This window comes from Ursus maritimus, unplaced genomic scaffold (assembly GCF_017311325.1).
Source record: "Ursus maritimus isolate PB19 unplaced genomic scaffold, ASM1731132v1 scaffold_12, whole genome shotgun sequence".
Taxonomy (NCBI): Eukaryota; Metazoa; Chordata; class Mammalia; order Carnivora; family Ursidae; genus Ursus; species Ursus maritimus.
Genome location: NW_024423564.1, coordinates 40,386,436 through 40,412,739, shown reverse-complemented (window position 1 = coordinate 40,412,739; position 26,304 = coordinate 40,386,436). Strand labels below are relative to the sequence as shown.

At 34.6% G+C, this 26,304-nt stretch overlaps 1 protein-coding gene across 2 annotated transcripts in view; it reads right to left on the bottom strand.

Annotated features, from left to right (window-relative positions):
• The window catches only part of USP33 (ubiquitin specific peptidase 33), a 51,924-nt gene that overhangs the window by 5,675 nt on the left and 19,945 nt on the right, over positions 1-26,304 (bottom strand). Inside the window, exons 6-21 of one of the 2 annotated variants that reach the window (XM_040627120.1) lie at positions 25,135-25,237; positions 24,427-24,496; positions 21,936-22,049; positions 18,273-18,351; positions 16,403-16,820; positions 13,974-14,114; positions 12,585-12,700; positions 11,339-11,511; positions 11,144-11,238; positions 10,491-10,524; positions 8,318-8,363; positions 7,697-7,877; positions 6,705-6,831; positions 5,851-6,020; positions 4,671-4,752; positions 3,883-3,991 (exon numbers count right to left, since the gene is read on the bottom strand). In XM_040627120.1, coding sequence (XP_040483054.1) covers positions 3,883-3,991; positions 4,671-4,752; positions 5,851-6,020; positions 6,705-6,831; positions 7,697-7,877; positions 8,318-8,363; positions 10,491-10,524; positions 11,144-11,238; positions 11,339-11,511; positions 12,585-12,700; positions 13,974-14,114; positions 16,403-16,820; positions 18,273-18,351; positions 21,936-22,049; positions 24,427-24,496; positions 25,135-25,237 — 2,058 coding nt within the window. The remainder of the gene's footprint in view (positions 1-3,882; positions 3,992-4,670; positions 4,753-5,850; positions 6,021-6,704; positions 6,832-7,696; positions 7,878-8,317; positions 8,364-10,490; positions 10,525-11,143; positions 11,239-11,338; positions 11,512-12,584; positions 12,701-13,973; positions 14,115-16,402; positions 16,821-18,272; positions 18,352-21,935; positions 22,050-24,426; positions 24,497-25,134; positions 25,238-26,304) is intronic. The other variant, XM_040627121.1, reaches the window with a different exon arrangement.

Here is a 26,304-nt window from a genome sequence, read left to right as displayed (position 1 = left end):
ATTTGAGAGAAAGAGAGAGTGCACGAGCATGAGTGGGGGGAGGGGCCAAGGAAGCAGGCTCCCCACTGAGCAGAGAGCCCAAGGTGGGGCTCAATCCCAGGACCCTGAGATCATGACCTGAGCCAAAGGCAGATGCTTAACCGACTGAGCCACCCAGGTGCCCCAATATTCTTTAGATCACAGTATAAAAAGGAGATTGTGACTGAACTGACTGGACTAAAGATGAATGACTAACATCCGAAAGTGGATATAGTGACTCATAGAACTCTGGGTCTCCAAAGTTTAGGAAAAGGTAAATGCAGCATGTGTTAGTACATGAGCTAGTTGCACAGTGTTAAATAGAAATGTAAAACTGTTGCTACTGCTGTTGCTTACATGTATGAATGTGTATAAATGCTGAGCTGACAAGAGGCAGACTTCACTGTACGGCCCGTAATGCATCATTTCCATTCATTCTTACACTCTCTTCTGTGAAGAGGAGAAGCCTACATTTTCCAAGACACCATGCCAGTAGTACTCCAGGTTAGGCACTATCAATGGTATATGCAATATGTGGAAGTCACGAAGGAAATTTTTCTCCCCACTGGTGGCAGCTGTGACTGAGGCATCCACAGATGGCATATGTAGGATTTTGCCACCACTTCCAAGCATCTTCCCAAGAATCCTTCACTTGGTGTCACAGGCTAACATCTTTAACAGCAGTATCTTGCATTATATGAGCACCCTTAAAATAACCCACCAGGATCCTGAGATTAGCAGCTTATCAGGTTTCTTAGATTTCTGAGCCTTCTCCTAAGATTTACCAGTGGCAAGCAGTAGAGATAATTTCCAGAGGTTTTGTGCAGTTTTTAATTTTTTAACTTTGAAACAATCTCAAACTTACAGGAAAACTCCAATGTAACACAAAGAAATTTTCTTTCTTCAGACCACTGAGAGTAAGTTGCTAAACATGTTCCTTTCCTCCAAACATCTTGGTGTAATTTCATATGTACAAGGACATTTTCCTACAAAACTAATACAAATGACAAAAATCTGGAAATTAACATTGATATGAACCAGCCATTTCTCTAAGGAAGGCTGGTACCTTTTAGTGGAAAAAGATGTTAAGAAGCCAAAACGTGATGAGAGTTAGGTATTATCATTGCTCCCAGGCCCTTTTAGTAACAAAGTTAGGCAATCATTTGGTATATCATTTGTTTCTATATATGTATACACACGCACACACACACACACCTGTACCTGTGTATGTATGAATGTATGACCATGAGTTCACAAAGGCACCTACAAATCCGATCTAATACTAATAGCACAATCTATTTTAGTTTTCTTCCTTTCCACATCTGTAACTCTCTTATCTGACAATGAGAAATCTGGCTCTCATTGTACTTATTATTTGATGAATTCTACATATGGAACCAATCTCTCAATTCTATCACTCACCATCCCCCAACCCCCAACCAACACAGGTATCCATTCTCATCTTGCCTGGGCTTCAATGGGCACACAGTGCCCTGACTGGGCACGCACCACGAAAGTTTTCCTTAACCTGTCTGGGCTCTGAAACAACCCACTATCCCCACTCCTACCTCCAGCATGGCAGCCTAACCTACTCCCAGATTTCCTAAGAGTCAGCAGTGGTCTCCTTGACCTTCACTGCCCAGTCCTTTCAGTAGATGTTTAAGTCTTTCTTTGCCTATATTCTTCTTATACTCAAAATACTTAGAATGGTTTCTGTTCCCCAAACCCTAATGGATACAGCCATTAGCCATTTATTTAAGCATTCATGGAATGAACTATTTTAAATATTCAACTAAAATTTGCCTCCTTAGGTTTAGGAAACAAATGAGGCCCAAGCACAACAAACAAATCGATACCTATACTATCTTCCTGTGTGTGTGAAAATTTCTTTACTTTAGGCAACAGCACACACACAAAAATCCTAAATCCACGAAAAGAAGCAGGTATATGCGTATGTGTAAATGTGTGCTGGGCAGCCATAACATGAAACATACTGTTCATCTGTCTATTTAACAACATCTTCCCCTCTCTTACTGAAAGAATCTTAATTTTCCCTTACAAAATTACCATCCCTCCACCAAGATAGTCTTAGTAGGATTATCAATGCATATGCCTCTAAGGTGACCTAAATTCTACTAGGATTCCATACTGTGTATTTGGATCATAAATATATAGTTGGAGCTATGGTACTGACAACAACACATTGAAGAGACTTACTTCTTGCTACCTAGATAATTGGAACTGTACTAGTCCTTGTTCATAAAACCTGGCAGTTTAGCAGTGGACATAAAATAATAATAACCTAGGGATGTCTGGGTGGCTCAGTTGGTTAAGTCTGCCTTTGGCTCAGGTCATGATCCCAGGGTCCTGGGATTGAGTCCCCCACCTGAGCCTGCTTCTCCCTCTGCTTGCTGCTCCCCCTGCTTGTGCTCTCTCTCTGACAAATAAGTAAATAAAATCTTTTAAAAATAGTAATAATAATAGTAACCTAGACTGGTAATTTGCTATAATTAACCAGTAATACTATGACTGTTTCTCCTCTTTAATTACTTATCTTATTATCTATAAATTACTTCATTTTGCCTCTCTGAATTAGTGCATATCATTAGTGCATGCTTAAATGTTTCTTTTTTCTCAACCACTGTGATGTTTGTTTGTTTGTTTGTTTATTTTAATTTGACAGAGAGAGGGAACACCAGCAGAGGGAGAGGGAGAAGCAGGCTTCCCGCTGAGCAGGGAGCCGGATGTGCTGAGCAGGGAGCCGGATGCGGGGCTTGATCCTAGAACGCTGGGATCATGACCTGAGCTGAAGGCAGACGCTTAAAGACTGAGCCACTCAGGAGCCCCCACTGTGATGTTTTAAAACTTCAGAACCTAAAACCCTCAAATAGTTCTGAGCCCACAGAAAAAAACCTGAATTTGCATATGGATAGGTCATTTAGTCAACATATACACATTTAAATGATTTTGAGTAGAGTTGGCACACAATGTTACATTTCAGCTTCAGGTAAAGGACATAGTGATTCCGTAAGTTTATACATTATACTGTGTTCACCACAAGTGTAGCTGCCATCTGTCTTGATCCATCACTAACATAGCATCATTGACTATATTCCTTACACTATGCCTTTTATTCCTGTGACTTATTCATTCCATAACCAGAACCTGTATCTCCTACTCCCCCACATTTGAATGGTTTTTAATTTACTTGCATGTTGATCCTTTTCAAAAAGTAGATAATGTGATGTATTTTAAAACTGCCAAAGGCTAATTCCACTGTACTGGTAACTGTGAAAACTGCACAGATATAGTTTACATTTCCTTAAAAAGATCAAATAGATTATTTAAAAAAAAAACAAACCCAAAACAAGCAAACAAACAAGAAAAACCTAGTTGTTTAGCTCTTCTATTCATTCTGTGACCACTTTCAGATTGTTGCCTGCAATCAAGGAATGCTTCACAACATACTCATTTTAAGGGGTTTATCTGTAAGTAGAGACAGTCCCACAAAACAATACTATATTTCACAACAAGATGGAAGTAGAGAATGCAGTCTGGGTAGATGCTTTCAGAAAAACACTAACTGAAGGAAACCTATAATTTACCATTTCAGTGGATTACCTGCAAATGCCAATCTGTAAAACAAAATTTATTACCATGAAAATAAAAATCCCACAAAAGAACTTAACTCACTAGAATTTCAGTGACCTGTCTCTCACTGTTATACACCCAGAACACTTAAAATCTATTACGACTCTTCCATCTAATCATTTCATTAATATAATATAGTTAATGTAATAGTTCTACTAATTGTCAGTTCTTTATCCTAGATCACATTTACAATTCAAAAAGCATCACTTTTACCCGAATAAAAATTTCCAATTCAGTTTTTCTTCTTTTTTCAATTTTCTCTGCCTCAATTTGGCAAGTGTGACAAATGTACAGATGGTTGACAGCTGGTCCTCCTCCATACCTACAGCATGAAGAATTTAATAATTATGATAATGTTGAAGAAAGTGGATGTTCTAGGAAATTTGTCTCCAACTGAGTTAGTGGTTAAATCCCTAGTAAAGAATACATCCCCACAGTAAAACTCTCAGTCATAATTAAACTAATGTAAAAATCGTATGATTTTAACACCTTGATTTTATGTTTATCGGTCAATGACTCAATTTATTGACTAACCATCTTTGTATTTTAACTTTCCCTTATGGGTATTTCTGCTACCAAATATGTTAGAGTCAACAACAAATTACAATACAACATAAATCTTAGTTCAATGCAGCCATAGTCTTAATCAAATTTTAATCAGAAGGAGGCTTTCTCTTCAGTATGTAACTAAGTAAATATAGTAAGGAAATTATATATGAAATGCTTTAAAATAAAATTTAAAACTTTAAAATTTCAGAGTTAAATATCACCATATGCTTTTACAGATATAGATAATTAGAATTACATAATCTAGACTAGCATCACATTAACTACAAAGTCTTTCTATTCAAATTTCAGAATGAAAAATGATGGAAAACAGAGGATTTCCTACATAAGCAACATAAGGCACAAGGAGCATATGTGAAATAATACAATTCCCTTTTAAATAGTTTCACCAACTGATTTTCACAATACCATATTGTCTGATTTAAAAAACAAACCTGCTATATAGGTTATCCCAAATGTTCTGAGGCAGCATCAAAACCAGGTCTTCAATATAACCAGCTTTTCGTGGAGGAACACCTAAAAAAGTTCAGATGGGTGTGTCTCATTCTTAAATTCCTTTATACAACTTTCAAAGGTTAAACTCCTTTTTAAACTGATTTAATCACTGGCATTTTTAAATCATTGTTCTTAAAATTTAAGTATAAGCATTTCTGGTGATTATGTTCCTAAAAATGAACATATTTCTTGAAGTAGAGAAAAATCAGCTAACCAAGATCTTCAAGTAACTTACTGTAAATCTTTACTAAACCTTGGCTATATATTCAGAGAAATCAAAGAAAAATAAGAGACAATCTTTCCTTCATAGAGCTTGAGCTAGCAAAAGGAACAAGGCACTTATACACCTAACTATAATAAAAGGCAGTCAAAGATAAATACCATTAAAACTTTATGGGGAAATAGTAGTTCACGTGGGGAAATAATAGGAGATAAATTCACATACCGAAACCTTCCCTTTCAAGGTTTAGGTTTCTATATCCACTAGAGGATATTCCTACTATCTCTTGCGGTTTCACTACAAAAATAGTTAATTAACAAGAATATTAAGTCTTCAACCAATGAAATTTAATCAAGGAGTCACATTTATCACGGGTACAAACACAAACGTAGCCAATCACAAAGGCTTAAGTTATATATAGCAAGTAAGTGTAAGAGGCTTTTTTTGTTAAATTCCAAATACATTACTTAGGAAAAGAGCCACCTATTAATTTAGACAAAAGGGATAAGAATCATGGATCTATCTGGGAGCTGAATGCCACTCAGCCGAAAAAAATAATGTGTAATAGAAGTGCTCACTGTACCATAACTGGCTGCATCTATCTCTGCCTCTACTATGAAATTAGAGTTTAGAGAACAGAAATAGTATCCTTGGTATTCTCAGGGTCTAGCACAGGGTTTGGAACAGGTTCTCAACAATCATCTCTTCTATGAAGAGGCTACAGATGGCCTGTAAATCGAAGAAAAAGCCAATTTCTGGAACTAGAAAATTAAACACATTTAAGTTAGACTGCAGATGAAGAAATGAGAAGTGGAAGAGGAAAACTTCTGGCTCTTCCTAATTTGTAAATTATTTAACAGCAAACCCCTACCACTACTTTTCGTTACAAAATTTCTTACCTCCATGAATACAGAGAAAATCGTTATTTGAAATAGGGCCAGGTTCAGCAAAGGTCTTAAATTTATTTAGCCACTGTCGAGAAATATAAAACTGAAGGAGACTTGGCTCCATTATGTTCAATAAATTTGATATCCTTCGTCTCTCTTTTTGTGCCTCTTCACTACTCTTCCTGTTAAGGACAATGATTCGTTAAACTTAACATGCATTTTACTCCATCACACTAGTAAATGGATTTTTCCTCTTAGCACACACAGTAATACCATGAATCTTACTAGGCTTGGGGCTTATTCAAGAGAAATGTACTTTATATCACCCCCCCAACTACATTATATACCCCTAAAGGGCAACAATTTATATCATAACTACTATACTATCAACACTTCTATCGTAACTACTGATAATCCACCTAACCACTGGCACACAGTAGGCATTCAAATGTTTGTCAATAAGATCAATCTAAATAATGTTTTCTTCTTTCAGTAGCTAGTATTTAACCTTTTACAAGATACTGAAAAATATCAGAGATCCATTTTGATAGTAATACCTCCTTTATTAGCTATTTTAGGAGAAAATTTGGTATTTAATTCCTACCATCAGTGCCTAATTTATCAAAACCTATCTTCCTAAAACAAAAGCTATTCCTTTGACCTTCAACTAAATGATTTAACATTTTCCTAAGAAAAGATCATTCTGCACACAACCTTTCACTTTACTCACAAAATGAAATGAGAATAAAACAATTTCTAATCTTTACTCAGCAATACATTTTGAGAGTCTTAGAAGTTATAACCCCAAAGCAAGACGTTCTTCCATATTTGTCAAAATAGCCTATCCATGAGAATTACTTCCTTACCTATAGAAAAGAACATAAGCTTCTGCATTTTGTACAGTAGATTCTGAAACTTCAGTGACACTTTGATCATCAAATTCATACCAGAGATTATTTAAATTGTTTCGGCAGTAGGCAATATAGTGTCCACCTGAATTTGAATTGAAAAAATTTAAATAATTTCAGTAATACAAAATTAACATAAGAATTAAAGTACTTTTTAGGGGCGCCTGGGTGGCACAGCGGTTAATCGTCTGCCTTCGGCTCAGGGCGTGATCCCGGCGTTACGGGATTGAGTCCCACTTCAGGCTCTTCCGCTATGAGCCTGCTTCTTCCTCTCCCACTCCCCCTGCTTGTGTTCCCTCTCTCGCTGGCTGTCTCTCCCTGTCGAATAAATAAATAAAATCTTTAAAAACAAAAAAAAAAAGAATTAAAAGTACTTTTTTAAAAAAAGATTATTTATTTATTTGAGAGAAAAAGAAAGCAGGGGGAGGGGCAGAGGGAGAAAGACAAGGAGACTCCCCGCTGAGTGGGGAGCCCAAAGCGGGGGCGGGGGGCGAACACCTCAATTCCAGGACCCTAAGATCATGACCTGAGCCGAAATCAGACACCAACCGACTGAGCCACTCGGGTGCCCCAAGAATTAAAGCACTTTTTGAATCCTCAGTTCCTAGCAGAGACTGAGATATAGCAAGAACTATACTCATACTTTTTTCCAGTATGTATCCTCACCACCACCACTTGAAATGAAAAATATAATCTTAAAAAAAGTGTAAAAATGACATTAAAGTCCTTATTAAATTTTATACCAAATGTAACTTCCAGTATTTCAAACTTCATAGGAAAATTATTGAATTTCCTAAACTTTTCTGCCATATCTTTAACAACCAAAATAAAATAAAAATTAAAAATATCATTTTAACATTTTTTTTATTTAATCAAGTCTTTCTTAAGAGATCAATTCAGATGGTTGTTTATTTTTTTTATCTAAATATATGTCAAACCTATATACTTACTACTTGCAGTTCCATGATGACAAATGACTGACAGAAGATCATAGGTAACAATCTGAACTGGACTATCTTTAGCAAGAAATGGCTGAAGATCCAGACCTTCCAGCGGAAATGAAACATGGGTACTGATTTTGGTGGAAAACATCAGTTCATGTCTGAATCTTTTAAGATGGATGCATAAAATCTAAAGGAGAAAGATTATTTAAAATTCTGTTGTTTTGTATGTTAGACAAAGGAGTCTATTAAATATAGATATTGAATTAAGTGTCAAAGTTAAATATTACCCTGCAATTATAACCTGATTCCAGAGACATTACAATGTAGAAATGGTGAAACCTGGTACTTCTTAATAAGTTCACAGCTACTAGTTTTTCTATTTTTATATTTTATAACCTTCGAGATCCTACAATGTCTGATTAAACTACATTCAACACAGTTTTACAGATAAGGGCACTTATTTGTTATCTACCTCAGTACCTTAAAAATGGATAATCCTAATAGGGTATATAAACACAGCAACTGGTCAATAGAACCACTCCATTCATCAGCTATGCTACATGGTATTATGTTACTGTTTTATGTTCCTACGACATAAAATAAACTTAATTACAATAAAGTCCATACCTCAGGAAATTTTTGTACTTTACAAAACTTTACTCCATTCCTTAACCTGGAGAGGAAAAAAGAAAACAAAATTAAGTAAACCTGTTTACCATATGAATCTACAAAAGCTTTAGTATTTTTAATTTTTTAAGTAGGCTCCACGCCCAGTGTGGAGCCCAACTCAGGACCTGAACTCATGACCCGAGATCAAGACCTGAGCTGAGATCAAGAAGCAGACACTCTACTGACTGAGCGACTCAGGCACCATTAGTATTTTTAAATATACAGCAAAATCTTTTAGAAAACACAGGGACAAAAAATGCTCACTGCTGAATTATATGCAACCAATTTAAAAATATATACTAATGAAATATCGGAGTCCCTCATGTTTTTAAAAAATATTTAAAGTAAGATATCAGTAATAAAAATTTAGGGCATTGGTAATTCTTTGATGAAAATTATTTTTTTAAACAAATGTGCTAGTGTTATGGCCTGGCTATGCCTTTATAACATGCAGATATCAAGTAAAACTGGGTAAAATAAAATCCCAATTTTATAGAATTGATCAGCTCAATATATTACAACTTTTTTTTTTTTTTTTTAGTTTTTATTGCTGTTGTTTTAAGTAATCTCTACACCCAATATGGGGCTCGAACTCACAACCCCGAGATCAAGAGTCACAAGTTCCACCAACTGAGCCAGCTGGGCACCCCTGTAACTTTTATTCTTTTTTTTTTTTGTATATATAACCTTTATTCTTCTAATTTTATTATTTTTTAATTGAGGTATAATTGACATGAAACACTGTGTTAGTTTCAAGTGTACAATATAATAATTCAATATTCGTATACATTGCAAAATGATCACTACAATAATTTTAATTAACAACCATCACCATATATAGTCACAATTTTTTTTCTTTTCTTGTAATGAACAAAAACTTTTAAGATCTACTCTCTTAGAAACTTTCAAATATGAAATACAGTATTATTACCTATAGTCACTATGGTGCACATTACATCTCCATGACTTAAATTATAACTGGAAATTTGTACCTTTTGACCCTCTTCACCCATTTTGCCTATTCATCACTCCCACTTTGGCAATATAATCTTTATTCTTAAAAGTGGAAACACATACATTGAGTTCAAGGGTGGTTATTATTAATAAGCAGTATTAATGTACACTTGACAGATACCTACTTTGGATTTGGGGCAGATGCAAGGTTCTTTTCCATCTTCACTATTATCTTTTTCCTAGTTAATGCTTTCAAGGAAAGTTCCCCCTCCAGGCCAACTCCCTCTTCAGCTATTAGCTACAGCTTCCAGGACAAACTAATAAATACTTCCCAATTCATTAGAGGTGGTTTTTTCTTGTAGAAAGTACAAAGCAGCTTTTCATCCTTATTGACCAAACAATGTACCATTCCTTTTTGTCAGGAGAACCAACAGTTACAGATCAACATTCCCCTGGAGTTACTGCTAAACAGCCAGATGTTTGTTATTATGAAGGTTCTAGTTCTTATTAGGACACCATTATTCTTCTATAACAGAGATTCAGAAAAATTTCCCAGTTTGCAAAAATATATCTGCCTTCAATTCTCCAATTACTTTTCTAACTTAACACCAAGAAGTCTTAAAAGCTTGAATTTATTACAAGACATTTAAAAGACAGAAATAATACCATACTTTTCTTAACTTTCTATTCTGCCATCATACAACAGGTAACATCAAAGTTGGTATAACGATTCTGAATTTTCTACAGATTTGAAACTATGTACCTTTATAGCCACTCTGACTTCCTGAATTTAGTCTGTTAACGTGGTAACTCAGAAGAGAACACTGCCTTATTTATGACAGCAAAACTTATATAATGAAAATGAATGTTACACATCCTAGTATATCTTTTATACCATATTTAGAAAATGTTTTATGTAAAATTACATACTTATTTTATCTCAAAATATATATAAACTTTCATATCTCAGATAAGCCTATTAAATTTATCAAACTTTTACCTCAAATTTGTTTTATAAAGCAACCTATCTCTTTATTTTAACTAGGACAAAGTTTACTAGCCTTTATTTTTCTAAATAAGATGCAAAACTAGCTTCACATACCTAATTCAAATGAACAAGAAAAATACCATTTATAATACAAAACATGCTATTCAAAACACTGTCAATGACACTTACTTTTTGCATTTTTCACAACTGTACATATTGTCACCTGGAAATAGAACAGATCTGGTCATTCCTCTCAAAATAAAGTTATTTTCTTTTGGTTCTGCAATATGATGATTCTGCAGCACAGGAACACAAGGCTCACATTTTTTAGTCTCTGCTCAAGAGTCAGCTTATGACGTTTACCTTGCCTAAAATACACTCACCTCTCTCTCTTTTCAACCTTGAAGGACTATCTCAAATAATATCCTTTCCATTTACTCACTCAATAAACTTTACTGACTGCCTGTTATGTATCCCAGCAAGGTGACGAACACACAAAAACAGTGGAATAACTTAAACATTGTGGAGGAACTCCGAGTACTCCACATATACAACTCTTTTATATAGGTTGAATTTTCCCTTCTTTGAATCCCAGAGCAGGTATAAGACACCTCACTTACCATAATGTCTTATACTGCAGAAATCTGTATGAATTATTTCAGGATATGATTGATGTTACTTATATTACCATGATAGGTACTGGCAACCATGCTGATATGGGCAAGTACTACTTAAGCCACCTTAAAACTTAGCTTTTATAAAAACATTTTATATTTAGTTCCACTAGTATCTTAGATCACTCACAACGATTTAGCCATAGTTGAAAACTGTTTCATATTTACCTTTTAGTTCATCTCTGGCGAAGAAGGCAGCAAGACAATCTTGCAAGGTTACTATTGGACCCCAAAACCAGCTAGGAACACATGAGACAACAAACCTGAAACATTATTGACAGAAAGAAAAAAGCAAGTGTTCTGCCAGTACAGCAGAAACAGCAGTTTTAACAATCAATTAATGCAAAGAAAATACATACATACCTCTTCACATATTCCATGAAAAAAGCTATCCACCCTTGTGGAGCATATGCTTCGCCACATGATCCTGCTTTGACTATAGAAGTTGGGTGACTGGATGAATGCAGCTTAGCAAGGTCTTCCTTGCCAGGAATTGGCAAGGACAGATCTTGAAAGGTCTCGAGGGTTACAGACACCTAAAATTGTTTCGTGTTTAAAATGGAATGAAAATAATCCAACACAAACATTTATAAGAACAAATCTCAAATGCACAAAGCAATTTAAAAGCAAAAAATGAAAAAATCATAACAGAAGTGGCAATAGCAAAAATACTTGCTCTGAACCAGGTGCTGTTCTAAATTTAAGCTTCGCAGAAACCTTATGAGGTAACTAACAACATCCCCATCAGTTGAGGACACAGTACCATAAAGAAGTACATCCAGACACTATAGACTCAGTACCAAACTCTTAGCACTACTGCTGCATTTATTTTTGGAAATGACCTCCGTAATAGTTTTTAAATGTTTTTTAAAGAAGACATAAAACCTGTCATGTAATTTTTTAATAGCTGAAAACATTTCAGAATGATTTCATTTAAATATCTGGTACCCAAATAGCCTACATTAAAATGATCCTATTGAAAGCCCTTAAGATTTGACTTAAGAGCCTAATACAATAATTGAAAACTTATTTTTGAGTTTTTTTCGAGAGAAGTCATTTTATATTCCTTAATTCTGAGATTTAGATATGATTAAAAAACTCATGATTTTAATTTATGCTCGTGTATATGAATCTGACACTACCTTTATTATCTGAGCCCTAATCTTAACATAAGAAAATACTTACAAGCCACAGCACCAAATGTAGAAGATACATTCACAGCCTTGTGCCTGTGACTAGCAACAGTTTCCCAGCATATTAATTTTGCCAGCCTTGGGAGAATATGCATGTGTTATCATTTACTGTTGCTGAGCAACACAGCACCTTTATATGTGACCAAAGATAAAAAACTGAATTAATTCTTGCTGCTAATGCATGCGTGTCCAACGACAGGTCAAGACCCATCCTTTCAAAATGATGCTATTACTTCCAAAAAACAAATTCTACTCCTAGAATCAATTCATACTGCTGTAAACACAAGAAATACATGTATAACCCTCAGCAGCAAGGAGAAAAAATTAAACTTTTCATTCCATTTGTCAGGTTTTTGTTTTGTTTTAAAGAGCATTTGACAGAAATTCCCTGTGTATTATAATTCCGTCATACTCACCCTGTCACAAGTCAGACACTGCACTGAACTAATAATTGTTCCATCAAATATGTCTGAAATAACACTTCGGTATTTCTTATGCTGTTTTTTTCTCTTTGGAGATGATGCAGATTGAGCTAGGATTGAAAAACAAGTATAGAACATTTTTTTAAAAAATCAAGGTAGTTCCTTTAGCATTTTTCTCTGGAATCCTTAACAATAAAATTTACTATGCTAATGAAATTTTGTCCAAACACCATTCAAGAGAATTACTTAAAAAAAAAAAAAAAATTCCTAGGAGAAACCAAGATGAAATAGGAGGTGTTTAGTCTCCTCAGGGTTGACTTCAATCAGAATAATTTTGCTTTTACTAATTTGTTTTTGCATCCAAGTAAGGCCTTATTTGAAGAAAGGATTCTATAATTAAGTTTTGAGAGTTTTTAAAATAAATTCTGGACACAAGTCCTTTGTCAGCTATGTGATTTACAAGTATTTTCTCCCAATCTTATCTTTTCAATCCCTTAATAGGGTCCCTTGCTAAGAAAATTTTTAATTTTTTCTTTTATGGATATTGCTTTTGATTTCTTTAAAAAACTTTTTGTCTAACATGAGGTCATAAAGACTTCCTCCTCCTCATGTTTTTTCCCAAGAGTTTTAGAGTTTTACATTGTATAATAACTGGAATTCTCATACACAGCCAAGTGGGAATGCAAAATTATACAGCTATTCTGGAAAACAATTTCATATAACATTAAGCAATGTAAAACCAATAACCCCATTTCTGGGTGTTTACTCTAGACAAACTTACATTCACACAGAAACCTGTACACAAATGTTTATAGCAGCATTATTCATAATTGCCGAAAACTGGAAACAATTCAAATGTTCTTCAGCATTGAATGAATAAACAGCAGTATAGTCATACAATGAAATACTACTCCGAAATAAAAAGGAACTCTTCAGACATGCAACAGGACTATATCCCAAATGCATTACACTAAGTGAAATATGCCTGTTTCAAAAGACTATGCATATAAATGATTCCATTTATATGACATTCTGGAAAAAACAAAACAATAGTAATAGAGAACAGATCAAAAGGGCCAGGGTTTGGGGAGGGGGAAGATCTGATTACAAAAGGTAATATAAAGAAATCCTTTGGGGGTGTTAAAACTCTTCTATATTCTGTTTGTGGTGGTGGTAACAAGAATCTACGCATGTGTTAAAATTCAGAATTCTACACCAAAAGAGTGAATTCTACTCTATGTAAATTTGTGCCACACACACACAAAAATTTCAAATCATGGTTGTACAAAATTATGCTGTCAATTTTAAAAGTACTGAATGATATTTCATAATTAACACTTTAAATTATCAAAGCAAAGGAATCTGAGTAACTGAAACTTCTACCTTTTTTGTGTGTGGGTGCCAATCCTGGCCACAAATTGCCTGATTTAGGAGGGCTTGCTGATAAACGTGGATTAACACCTTCATTTGATGGGAGGATCTGTGATGTAGACAGGTCATTCAAATGGACATCAGTAATATATTCTGTAATATTTAAAATTTGTATTATTATCTCAAATAGTAAAATAATCCCACTTATCAAATAATAGTAATTAATTTAAAGGTTTCTTCATTTGAGATTTTGAACACAATTTACATTAATAAATGTCAAGTGAAATATTTGATAGACAAAGTCCTCACTAAGCAAAATAACAGTGATTTTCCACCTAGGAATCCAAATAATGCTTGTAACACATTACTGCTGTAGGCAATTCAGGAAGTGAGCAGTGGAAACATAAAGCCAAAGAGGATTGTATTTGTTCTCATTTAGTATTTTTTAATATTTGTGACAGTTTGTAAAAAACTTTAAAACCATGTAGGAGAAAAGAAGGTCATTCTCTCAAACTAACATTAAAATCAAAATCTAAAAAATTGAGGCATAAAGTAAGAACAAATTATTTTATTCCTACTGTGATAAAAGGAAATACATTCCTTTATCAGGAAAGGGCCTTTTTTAGAAGGAAATTATGAATCAGGAAAATAAAAGCTTCATGACAGCTATCTTGAGCTGTTGGAATCCTAGTATATAACACAGATTACAGGACAAGGAACTGGGCTCAATTAGTATTTAAGAGGAAAAGGGAACTGTTCATAAAAGATCCTAAAACAGAATGACTTCAGGGATTTTTCCAGATAAGGCAAAATAAGTGACTTTTATTACTCTCACATAGGGCATTTCTCATGATTTCAACCATGACTAAAAAAGGACTACTTAATACTGGAGGAAGAAAGGGTAGGAGACCCACTCTAGGACTTCCTGAAGAGAATAAAGTTAGTATCATGAAGAACAGGGATTGGCAAATGTTTCCTGTAAAGGACCTGGTAATAAATATTTTAGGTTTTGCATGCCATATACGGTCTGTGTCATATTTTTAAATCAGGTGTTTGTGAAACATAAAAGCTCAGATCCCTGATCTAGGTCCTCAATTAGTCACTACGTATAAGAACAAGTTCGCTACAGAACAATAAAGAGCCACTATGTTCCTTAATCAGGCTTAATCAAAGGCTTTTGACAAGGAAGGCTGAACAGCAGGCTACAGCAGCCTAGGCTAAGTCTTTCAATACTGCCGTTTCATGGATTTATTGACTAAATGACTTCTAAACACATCTAAACTTCTAAATATAAGGCCACTATAATTAAGGAGCTTAACATGTTTTCCTGACTAGAATGCATTTATACACTGCACACAGGTGAACCACTAGTATTCCCCTACTCAAGGAAATATCCTTTTCCTCAAGAAGGAATTTGGGTTCATTCAGTACCTAATAAATTGTTTAGTAGTTTCATTCACTAGAAATTACAGAAGATAAACCTTTTTATATTACTTGTCTGCCACTTATTTTAAGATCAGAGAATTTAAACTTCTGATGGTTTTTTTCTATGCACTTTAAAAAACTAAAGACCAAGGGCGCCTGGGTGGCTCAGATGGTTGAATGTCTGCCTTTGGCTCAGGTCATGATCTCCAGGTCCTGGGATTGAGCCCCACGTCAGGCTCCTTGCTCAGCAGGGAGTCTGCTTCTCCCTCTCCCTCTGCCTCTCCCCCTGCTTGTGCTCTGTCTCTCTTAAATGAATAAAGAAAATCTTTAAAAAAAAAAAAACTAAATAAAGACCACATTAAGCCAGATAAATTAACTCTTGAAGAAATGAAAGTAAAATGCAAACCAACCCAACTCAATTATCTTTCATCTGGCCACTTGCTCTCTTCTAAAGAACACTGACTAGTATTATGATATAATCTATCACAACAGGATTCATTATAGTTAAACTCCTACATCAAAACCGATGTCAAATATTTTGTCGCTGATAGGACTCCAACGACAGCAATCTAAATTGAAAAGTGTGTGAGATTACAAAATTGCAATTTAGGTTTTTTTGCTTTTTCCCCAGGATCTCAACAGAATCTGCATAAAATGACATTAATTTAACACTCACATGCAAATATTGCTAACTCTACTAGCTGGAGGCCTAAAAGTAACCACTATTTAATTCCTCCTTTCTTCAAACTGAATTATATAATGTGATATACTGCACACAAAATATTAAGCTATAGCTACTAATCAGCCTGTTCCATTTTTATTATGCTAAATACAGACTGTGAACATTAACATGTAAATTAGAAATGTGTTCTGATTTTACAAAGATGCCATGCTGATTTCCCCCCAAAAAATCAGAAAATGGTGAAATTACAAATATAATCTTAAATACAAATATGCTAACTTGCATGCACTGTCTACGAATGAAACACTACCATTTTCAAAGTATTAATTGTCACCTGAAGCTCTGCTGTGTATTTGCACTTTAACAGTCTCCTGGTTGTTCAAGTCGACTGTTTCAGACACAGAGTCTCTATCTTTATCTAATTCTCCTTCAGAATTTACTTTATTAATCTTATTGCACATCTTCTCTTTTTGCCAATCTTTTGACATTTCAGAATTGTTCTCATCATCCTGAATCAACATTGTTGTTTCGTTATTATCTTCTGAAAAGCCCCTAGAACCATTTTCATTTTCTGCTTTATCACTGCTGCTACAAGATTCACAGGATTGAAAATCTACATCTGATTGGCTCTTGTCTTCTTCCATGGTCTCTTCAGTCGTTATAGTTTGAGGATCTTCCTCAACTTCCATGACCTGTTCTTTTAATTCTTCATGAAGCAGATCCATCAAACATCGAAGGAATTCTTGAGCATCCTAATATATAAGCAACAGAGAGATTATCATTTCATTAAAAATATGTGCACATAGAAACTTAAGAAAAAATATACAAAACGTGCTTATCAACTGATTTCTAAATGTGTAGCATTTTAAGGAGGAAATATCAGGCACTGAAGGAATGGGAAGCACTAAGTTGTAAAAAGTTATGTAAATAATACAGAAGTAACCTAAAAACTGAAGATGACCTGGAGGTCAGCTTTTAGTACTGCTGCCATTTTTAAAAAATGGAGAAGGCATAATGAAAATATGGATTTGCCTCAGAGGACAATTAGAATTCAGAGATGTCCTGAACTCAAATATTTTATAAGTTTGGCTTAAAGTTAAAGTTTCATCCAATCTTGTACTATACCTCAAAGAAAAATCCTTGATCAACTTGGAATACTTCTTAAAAGTACAAATCTGTGGTTACAGGGATATGCAAAATGGGTGAGGGGGAATGGACGGTATAAGCCTGCAGTTATGTAATGAACTAGTTACAGGGATGAAAGGTACAGCACAGGGAATATTGTCAATGGTATCATAATAGTGTTGTACAGTGATAAATGGCAGCTACACTTGTGATGAGCATAGCATGACGTGTAATATTGTAGAATCACTACGCTGTACACCTAAAACAAATGCAACACTGTGTGTCAACTATACTTCAATTAAAAAAAAGAAAAGAAAAGGAAAAAGTAAAGAAAAAAGAAGACACAAATTAGTAGACCCAACTCATATCTACCAAATCAGTATCTGGTCATCAAGGAACGTGCACCAGAAAAAATTAAAAAGGAACAGGTATTGTTTTGAAAAAGAAAAATAGCCAGGTGTTAACATTAAAGGAAAATACATAAAGCTACAATAGTTGAAACTGCCATCGGTACAACTTCAAAAAAAAAACACAAGTCAATGAAATGAATTAGAAAGCCCAGAAACAGACCCTATAAAATATTAATGTAAGCATAAAAATTAATAAAGAAGACATTTTAAAAATAAGATAAGAAAATTCTTAAATTTGTAGTTTGGTACAATTAGTTAACTGTGAAAAATGAAATTTGGATTGCAATACAAAATAAATGACAGATGTAGAGAATTAAATATTTTGAAAATATAGCATAAAATACAGGTGAAAACTTATCTTTAGATGTGTAACATTTTGAAGCTATAAGCACTAGAAAAGAGACATATTTATCCATTTATCCAACCCAAAATTTAACAATTTCTAGAAAAATACAAAATTACGAGAAAGATGGAAAAATATATCCTAAAAATATGACAACCAGTTATTATTCTTGGTAAATAAACACACAAGAAGTGATGACCTAAATCAATGGACAAATAAATTATAAAGGAAGAAATACAAATGACAACATAAAAGCATAATGCATAATGGCATTTTGCAAACTTATTAAAGATTAATGTTATAAATGAAAAAGAATGAAGACTTACCTGCTGAGAATAGCCCCGAAATGTTGGATTTACTGTTTTAATTCCTTGAAACAGAGTAGTAGGCACAACAGATCCTGGCCTGAGTAAGAAAAATTTTTAATGAGAAATTTGTGAATTTTACTTTTTACTTTAGAAATTTAGCAATCAAAAATTCAAGCTGTTGAAGTGTTTCCAAAAAATATCACTAAAAATTGCCCAGTATTATGTTTCATAGGCTCACCAGAACAGCTTACTAATGCTACTCAAGATAAATTTTACTGCTCTCCACCCTAATGAAATGATCATGCTCTACTACGACTTTTCAAAAATACTTACAATTACTTAAAACAAAATTTTAATTACTTAAAATTCCTGGGATAATAATTAAGATTAATGTACCCAGTACATTGTCTATATAAGATTTTTCTGAATTCCATGTTTTTATTTGAGTATAGCTGACATAAGATTTTAAAACCAGCATCAAGTAACCATGAAAACAAAAATGAAAATTCAGCCAAATTATGAGATTTATCCACTTTTAGAATTCCGTCCTGACACTTCTGAAGTTTGGTAAACTTTCAGGAATATTAAGTTTAAAGTACAGACTCAGGGGGAGACTGGGTGGCTCAGGGGCGCCTGGGTGGCTCAGTCATCAAGCGTCTGCCTTCAACTCAGGTCATGATCCCAGCATTCTGGGATCGAGCCCCACATCGGGCTCCCTGCTCAGCGGGAAGCCTGCTTCTCCCTCTCCCACTCCCTCTGCTTGTGTTCCCTCTCTCGCTGCCTCTCTGTCAAATAAATAAATAAAAAGTACAGACTCAGGTCAAAGAAGCTTAAAACACAGCAGTGAAGGGATAGTTCTAGCTACGCAGAAAGGAAATGAGAAACACTAGAGCCTGCAGCAGCACTGGATAACACCCAATGGGGATAAATGACAATGGAAGATTCTGGCTCTTTAACGTTAGAGACATAAATGAATCTACTTCATATCCCAAAAGAACTCATTAAAATCATCCTCTATTTTTTACAAAAAAAATAAATTCAAAGTGGATATAAGACCTAAATATAAGACCTGAATCCACGAAATGCCTAAAAGAAAACATAGGCAATAATCTCTTAGACATTGCCCTTAGCAACGTATTTAGGGATATGTCTCCTCAGGCAAGGGAAACCAAAGCAAAAATAAACTATTGGGACTACACTAAAATAAAAGGCTTGCACACAGAAAGGGAAACCATCAACAAAACAAAAAAAGCAACCTAGGAAGTGGGAGAAGATATCTGCAAATGATATATCAAATAAGGGGTTAATATCCAAAAATATATAAAGAAGTTATACAATTCAACGCCACAAAAAAAAAAAAACAAAAAAAAAAAAACAATCTGACTAAAAGATGGGTAGAGGACCTGAACAGACATTTTTCCAAGACATACAGAGAGCCAACAGACACATGAAAAGATGCTCAACATCACTAATCATCAGGGAAATGCAAATCAAACCCACAAGGAAATATCACCTCACGCTGATCAGAATGGTTAGTATCAAAAAAAAAAAAAAAAAAAGAAAGAAAGAAAAAGAAAGAAAGAAAGAAAGAAAGAACGAACGAACAAGTGTTGGCAAAGATGCGGAGAAAAGGGAACCTTCGTGCACTGTAGGCAGGAGCGTAAACTGGTGCAGCCACTCTGGAAAACAGTATAAAGATTCCTCAAAAATTTAAAAATAGAAATACCATATGGTCCAGTAATTCCACTACAGGGTATTTATCCAAAGAAAATAAAAACATGAATCCAAAAAGATATATGCACCCCTATATAGCATTATTTACAATAGCCAAGATACGGAAGCAATCCCAATGTCCATCCATAGATGAATGGATAAAGATGTGGCATATATACAACGGAATACTTATTCAGTTATAAAAAAGAATAAAGTTATTCTTTTATATATATATTATATAATATATTATATATATTAACATATATTATATATTATATAATATATATATATATTCTTTTTTCATAGGACACTATGAAAGGTCCTAGAGCGTATTATGCTAAGCGAAATAAGTCAGAGAAAGACAAACACCAAATGATTTCACTTATATGCGGAATCTAAGAAACAAAACAAATGAATAAAACAAGCAAAAAAAGTCTTTTAAATACAGAGAACAAACTGGTGGTTGCCAGAGGGGTGAGGGGGATGGGTGAAATAGATAAAGGGGATTATGAGGTACGAACGTCAAGTTATAAAATATATAAGTCACAGGGTGAAAAGTAAAGCATAGAGAATATGTCAGTAATATTGTAATAACACTGAATGGTGACTGATGGTGACTATACTTACCATGGTGAGTATTAAGTAATGTACAGAATTGTCTAGTCAATATGTTATGTACTTGAAACTAGATAAATTTTATGTTAATTATACTTCAATTAAAAAAAAGAAAGAAAAGCTATTCTCTTTTCCTAGCACATTAAAATCAAAGTAATAACAATTTTTGTTTCACTTAAGAAATGTTCTCCATAGGGGGTCACATATCTTGAAGAAAACTGAAGCACTTAGGAATATAAAAATGTTAAAACTTTACTAATGAAATTTTTACATTGAAATCATTAAGATCTCAAAGTCTTACAAGGTTTTTTATTTACTTTTTATTTTTTAAAAGATTTTTATTTATTTATTTGACAGAGAAAGAGAGAGAGTGTGCATGCACAAGAAGGGGAGTGGCATGCAGAGGGAGCGGGAGAAGCAGGCTTTCCAAGGAGTGGGGAGCCCAACTGTGACCTGAACCGAGGGCAGATGCTTAACCAACTAAGCCACCATGTGGCACCCCTTACAAGGTTTTTTTAAAAAAAAAGATAGCTTTGGTGATTGTTTTCTTACAGGAAAGGTGGAGTAGGTCTCAGAAACCTTTAAAAAGGACTCATGGTAAGGGGCACCTGAGAGGCTCAGTTGATTAAGCGTCTGACTTTGGCTCAGATGATGATCTTGGTGTCCTGGAATTGAGCCCCACTTGGGACTCCTCACTCAGCGGGGAGTCTGCTTGTCCCTCTGCCCCTCCCCCCACTCTTACTCTCACTCTTTCTCTCTCTCAAATAAATAAAATTTCTAAAAAACTGGACTAGGGTGCCTGGGTGGCTCAGTCAGTTAAGTGTGTGCCTTCGGCTCAGTTCCTGATCCCAGAGTCCTGGGATCAAGCCCCGCATCTCCCTCTCCCTCTGCCTGCTGCTCCCCCTGCTCGTGCTCTCTGTCTGTCAAATATATAAATATTTTTAAAAAATAAATAAATAAATAAGTAAATATGTATAAAAGGACTAATGGTAAAAGCAATTTTCCGAATAGCTCTACAACAAAATTAGTAAATTATTACACCAAACAATTATTCTTGTAATGCTAGACTTCACAGCAAATACACATAAGGAGAAAAAAGAACATTCGTGTTTAAGTATCTATGGTCTAATTTTAGCATTGTCAGAATGCCTACTCTTGCATTAAAACTCAAGCGTCAGTAATAGCAGCTTTAGCAGTTCAACATTAGATGTCCAGTTTGAAATATTAACATGCCCTAAAATGAATTTGTCTCAAATCTACTTTTTTCAGCTCTATATACATGCACCTGCATCCTTTTAATATTTGATATTCATTAAAAATATAATAAAGAGAATAAATACATTAAGTGAATACCTGCTTTTATGCCACAGTTCTGTCATCAGTTTGAGATAACTTTTGCAAATGGCTGGTTTCTTATCTGTTCGAGCTAGTCCTCCACAATCAAGAAAAAACTGTGTCAAAGGTGGGCTAATTAAAAAAAAAAAAGAAAGAAAGAAAAATTTTAAAGTAGAATCAAAGCTTAATTCTGACTGATTTCCAAGCATTCAATGAATTAGCAGCACATAGAGCCACATATCTAGTATTACTTTGCTTCCTTGTACAGCTTCACTTCACTTCTTCATATTCATGTTCAACCCATTCAAATCAAATCTGACCCCACCACATCAGAATCAATGGTGCCAGATCCAGTCAACACCTTTCACTTCTCTCTTAATAGCATTTATTTACAGGTAACCTACCCCTCATTCTTCAGCAATCCTTCTCTTGAACAATGATGAATTTTTCTACTTTTCTTCTTTACCTCTGGCAACTCTTTTCCCTCTTTATTGTTTCTTCTGCTCTTAACAGATATATAAATATCAACATTCCTCAGCACTTGATCCTATGACTTTTCCTGTCTTCTCTACATACTCTTTTCCTGGGGTGACCTTAAGTTTTCATGCTCAGGCCAAAGACAAATTTATGAAAGTCAAATGTCTCATCTAAACTCCAGATTTAGGGGCACCTGGGTGGCTCAGTTGTTACGCGTCTGCCTTCAGCTCAGGGCGTGATCCCGGCGTTCTGGGATCGAGCCCCCCATCAGGCTCCTCTGCTGGGAGCCTGCTTCTTCCCCTCCCACTCCCCCTGCCTGTGTTCCCTCTCTCGCTGGCTATCTCTCTCTCTGTCAAATAAATAAATAAAACCTTTAAATAAATAAATAAACTCCAGATTTATATCAAATACCCAAATTCAACACAATCAAAATTTAGCTTTCAAGTGAATCTATTCTTCTTCCAAGCTTCTATATCTCAGTAAGTGGTACTACTATCTATCTGGTGGCTCAAGTTAGCAACTTAAAAGGCAATATTGTCTTTTATGAGCGTGATTAGCTGGAGGGAACCTCTGTTAATCTATTCATTTAGTTACAGAAATTTGGACTGGACAAAGGACCAAACCCTGACCTGCAACAAACTGGCTATCCTAAAAAGATATTCCATGCAAGTGGAAATAAAAAGAAAGAATAGATAGCTATATACTTATATTACACAAAGCAGACTTTAACTCAAAGCTATAACAAGATATAAAGAAGGGCATTATAAAATGATGAAGGGATCAATTCATCAAGAGGATAATATTTGTAAATATTTACACACCCAACAGAGGGGCAGCTAAGTATACAAAGCAAGTATTAACAGATCTGAAGGGAGAAATTAACAGCAATACAGTAACAGTAGGGGACTTCAATACCCTCTTCAATCATGGATAGATCTTCCAGACAGAAAATCAAGAAACACTGGACTTAAAACTACATCTTAGACCAGATGGACTTAACAGATGTCTACAGAGCATTCCATGCTGCCCCTACCTACTCTGTAAACCTATCGTTAAGAGAAAAGAAAATCTGGAGTGCCTGGGTGGCTCAGTCGGTTAAGCCGTCCTACTCTTGATTTCAGCTCAGGTCATGATCTCAGGGCCCTGAGATCAAAACCGTATCAGGCTCCGTACTGGGGCATAGAGCCTGCTTGAGATTCTCTCTTTCTCCCTCTGCCACTCCCCCACCCCCCAACCCCTGCTTGCGTGCTCTCTTGCTCTGAAAAAAAGAAAAAAAGAAAATCTAAATACTTTGACTTTTCTACCTACAGAAAAGTATAAAATATTTTCATAGCATCTCTAAACTAAAAATGATTTGAGAAATCAGTTCAAGCTCAGGTTCTAGATGTAAAAACAAATAACTTGCTCAAAGACACACAACTAACTACCTAGGGTCTAAGCCAGAACCAGCAGTCTCAGGAAACTAGAGCCATAAGAGAGTAACCCCACCCCACTGGGACAACAACGGATTATGTCCCAACCCGGATTCTTGCCTACTCTACCTTAAAGATTACTTAACAAAAAAGAAAAAATAACTTTTTCAGGACATTTACATAGTTTTAGTTAATCCACATCATTTTCTACATGGGACCATTTCAGAAAGTGAGAGGGAAGGAGAGGAATGCATTGAGGAGGTGAGGTGAGGGAAGTACAGCCAAGGATTTATGGGATCCTGGTGGCTAGGGAAATTGAATAGAATTATTAATTCTTTCTTGTATTACTATTAATGTGTATTTCTTTTCTCCTCTTGACTCATCCTTTTTTTCTTTTTTTTTTTTAAGCATACTACAGCAGCATGGTTTCCTCCCATCCAAGTACTAACCAGGCCCAACCTGCTTAGCTTCCAAGATCAGATGAGATGAGACACGTTCAGGGTGGTATGCCCATATACTAGCAGCATGGTCATCTGCTCAAAGAGTGACTTCATTTTTTTTTCCCCCTCAAAGAGTGACTTTAAAAAGTTATACAAAACAAAATTAATTTCACTACTTACCAATTAGAAAGAGCCTGCAAAGCTGCATTCATATAACAAGTATTTCCAATATTTTTCAAACCTGTAAGACCTATTAAGAAAAATCACAAATCATGTCATCATTCAATAATGCAATGACTTAATTTTATAAATGTTTACTGAATATGTAACTATATATGGTACTTATTATGGTTCTCAAACTATGTTAAGAAAATACAAAATAGAAGTGCCTGGCTGGCTTAATTGATGGAGCATGTGACTCTTTATCTTGGGGTTTTGAGTTCGAACCCCACAATGGGTGTGGAGATTACTCAAAAAATTAAAAAATTTTAAAAAAATACATTATGGAAATACAAAATAACATCTTGAACAACTCAGACTGCAGGCTTATACAAGTGTTAATTTTCAGATAATTATTTAAATACACATTTAAAAAATTAAAATTCCCTTGTATCAATTACAAAACACAAAACTTGTACTGTATTATATACAGATAGTTTATACTAAGAATTGTGGGCTTTGGTAAAGTGATGTCAGAGAAACCAAGCATCGATCAAAGCTGTCAGTCTGCTTTCCTTGCAAATACAATTTTACAAGACCAAATTTTTTTTTTGGTCATCAACATCTGTAGAGTCCCTTTCACTTCTGGAGCTTGAAAATTTCACATTCCACAGTTTCCTAAAGAAACGCGCAGTGCCATACAAAGGAGTGACAGGAGAGTTATTTTACCTCTGGCCTTAAGTTCATCTTCTTCTTCCACTTCTATGTCCAAATCATCAAATACAGCAACCAGAGGAGTTTTTAATGTTGTATTACTGGGTATTTTAAAATCCTTGATAACAGAAAAGACAGCCAACTTGAAAAAATCCTTTATGTTAGATTTTTTTTTTAATTTTATCTCATATACATCTACAGTCTAAAAGTTAAGAGATGTTATTTTAAAACTATTAAGAACAAACTCTGGTATTACTAATCAGAATAAAATTTACATTTATATCTTGAAAGCATTAAGGATCCACACTAGGTAAGAGCATGTCACTCTATCTATATTAAAATATGTATCTGAGTAAGAAAGCCACTTGTGACTTTTCTGAATTTAAACACAATTAACTGAATTCAGTGAATTCCAATCCAATTCAGTGAGATCACATTACGGCTAAAAAAAAATCTAAGTGCAATACCCTACATTGTCTTTTCAGAGTTTTCTAACTTTTTACAGGAAAAAAATATTTCAGTTTGTCTATCATAACACACCAACTTAACTGTAGACTTCTACAATCTCTCCTGATATTTCTACCAACTTATTTTGCACCCTTTTGTGCATATGAAATAGTTCACTTGTTTTAAGTAGTAATATTTCACAATTAGTTTCCAAGTATTGGCTTAACTCAAAGGTTATAAATACTGATCTGTTGGTCAAACGCCAGCCCATACTTAAAAAAAAAAAGAAAGAAAGAAAGAAAAAGGAGACAAATCCTAACAAAAGAAAAACTTGGATCTAATATTTTAAAAACTGAGAAAGCTCACATAAAACTCAGATTATACAAGTTCTCTTGTAAAAGAAGAAGATCAAACTACAGTGAACCCATTTAGCAACACTCAGTTAAAGGAGGAAACTGAAGAGCAGCATGCACTTAGCATGTGCTCTGCTTCTCCAACTTATTACAGCCTTATCCTACCTCTACGACGCATGCATATGTACTTTTACACCTGCCCACTTTATCCATTTATTTTACTTTCCTGGTACCTGTAGATACTGAACATTTGAGTTGGCCCCATATTCTTACTTAGTTATATTTAAGTACAGAGACTTAAAAAAAATCATTTAAAATTTTACCTCCCAGAAAAAATTTCTATTTAAAAATCTTATTAATATTTGAATGGTTTCCAATATTATTA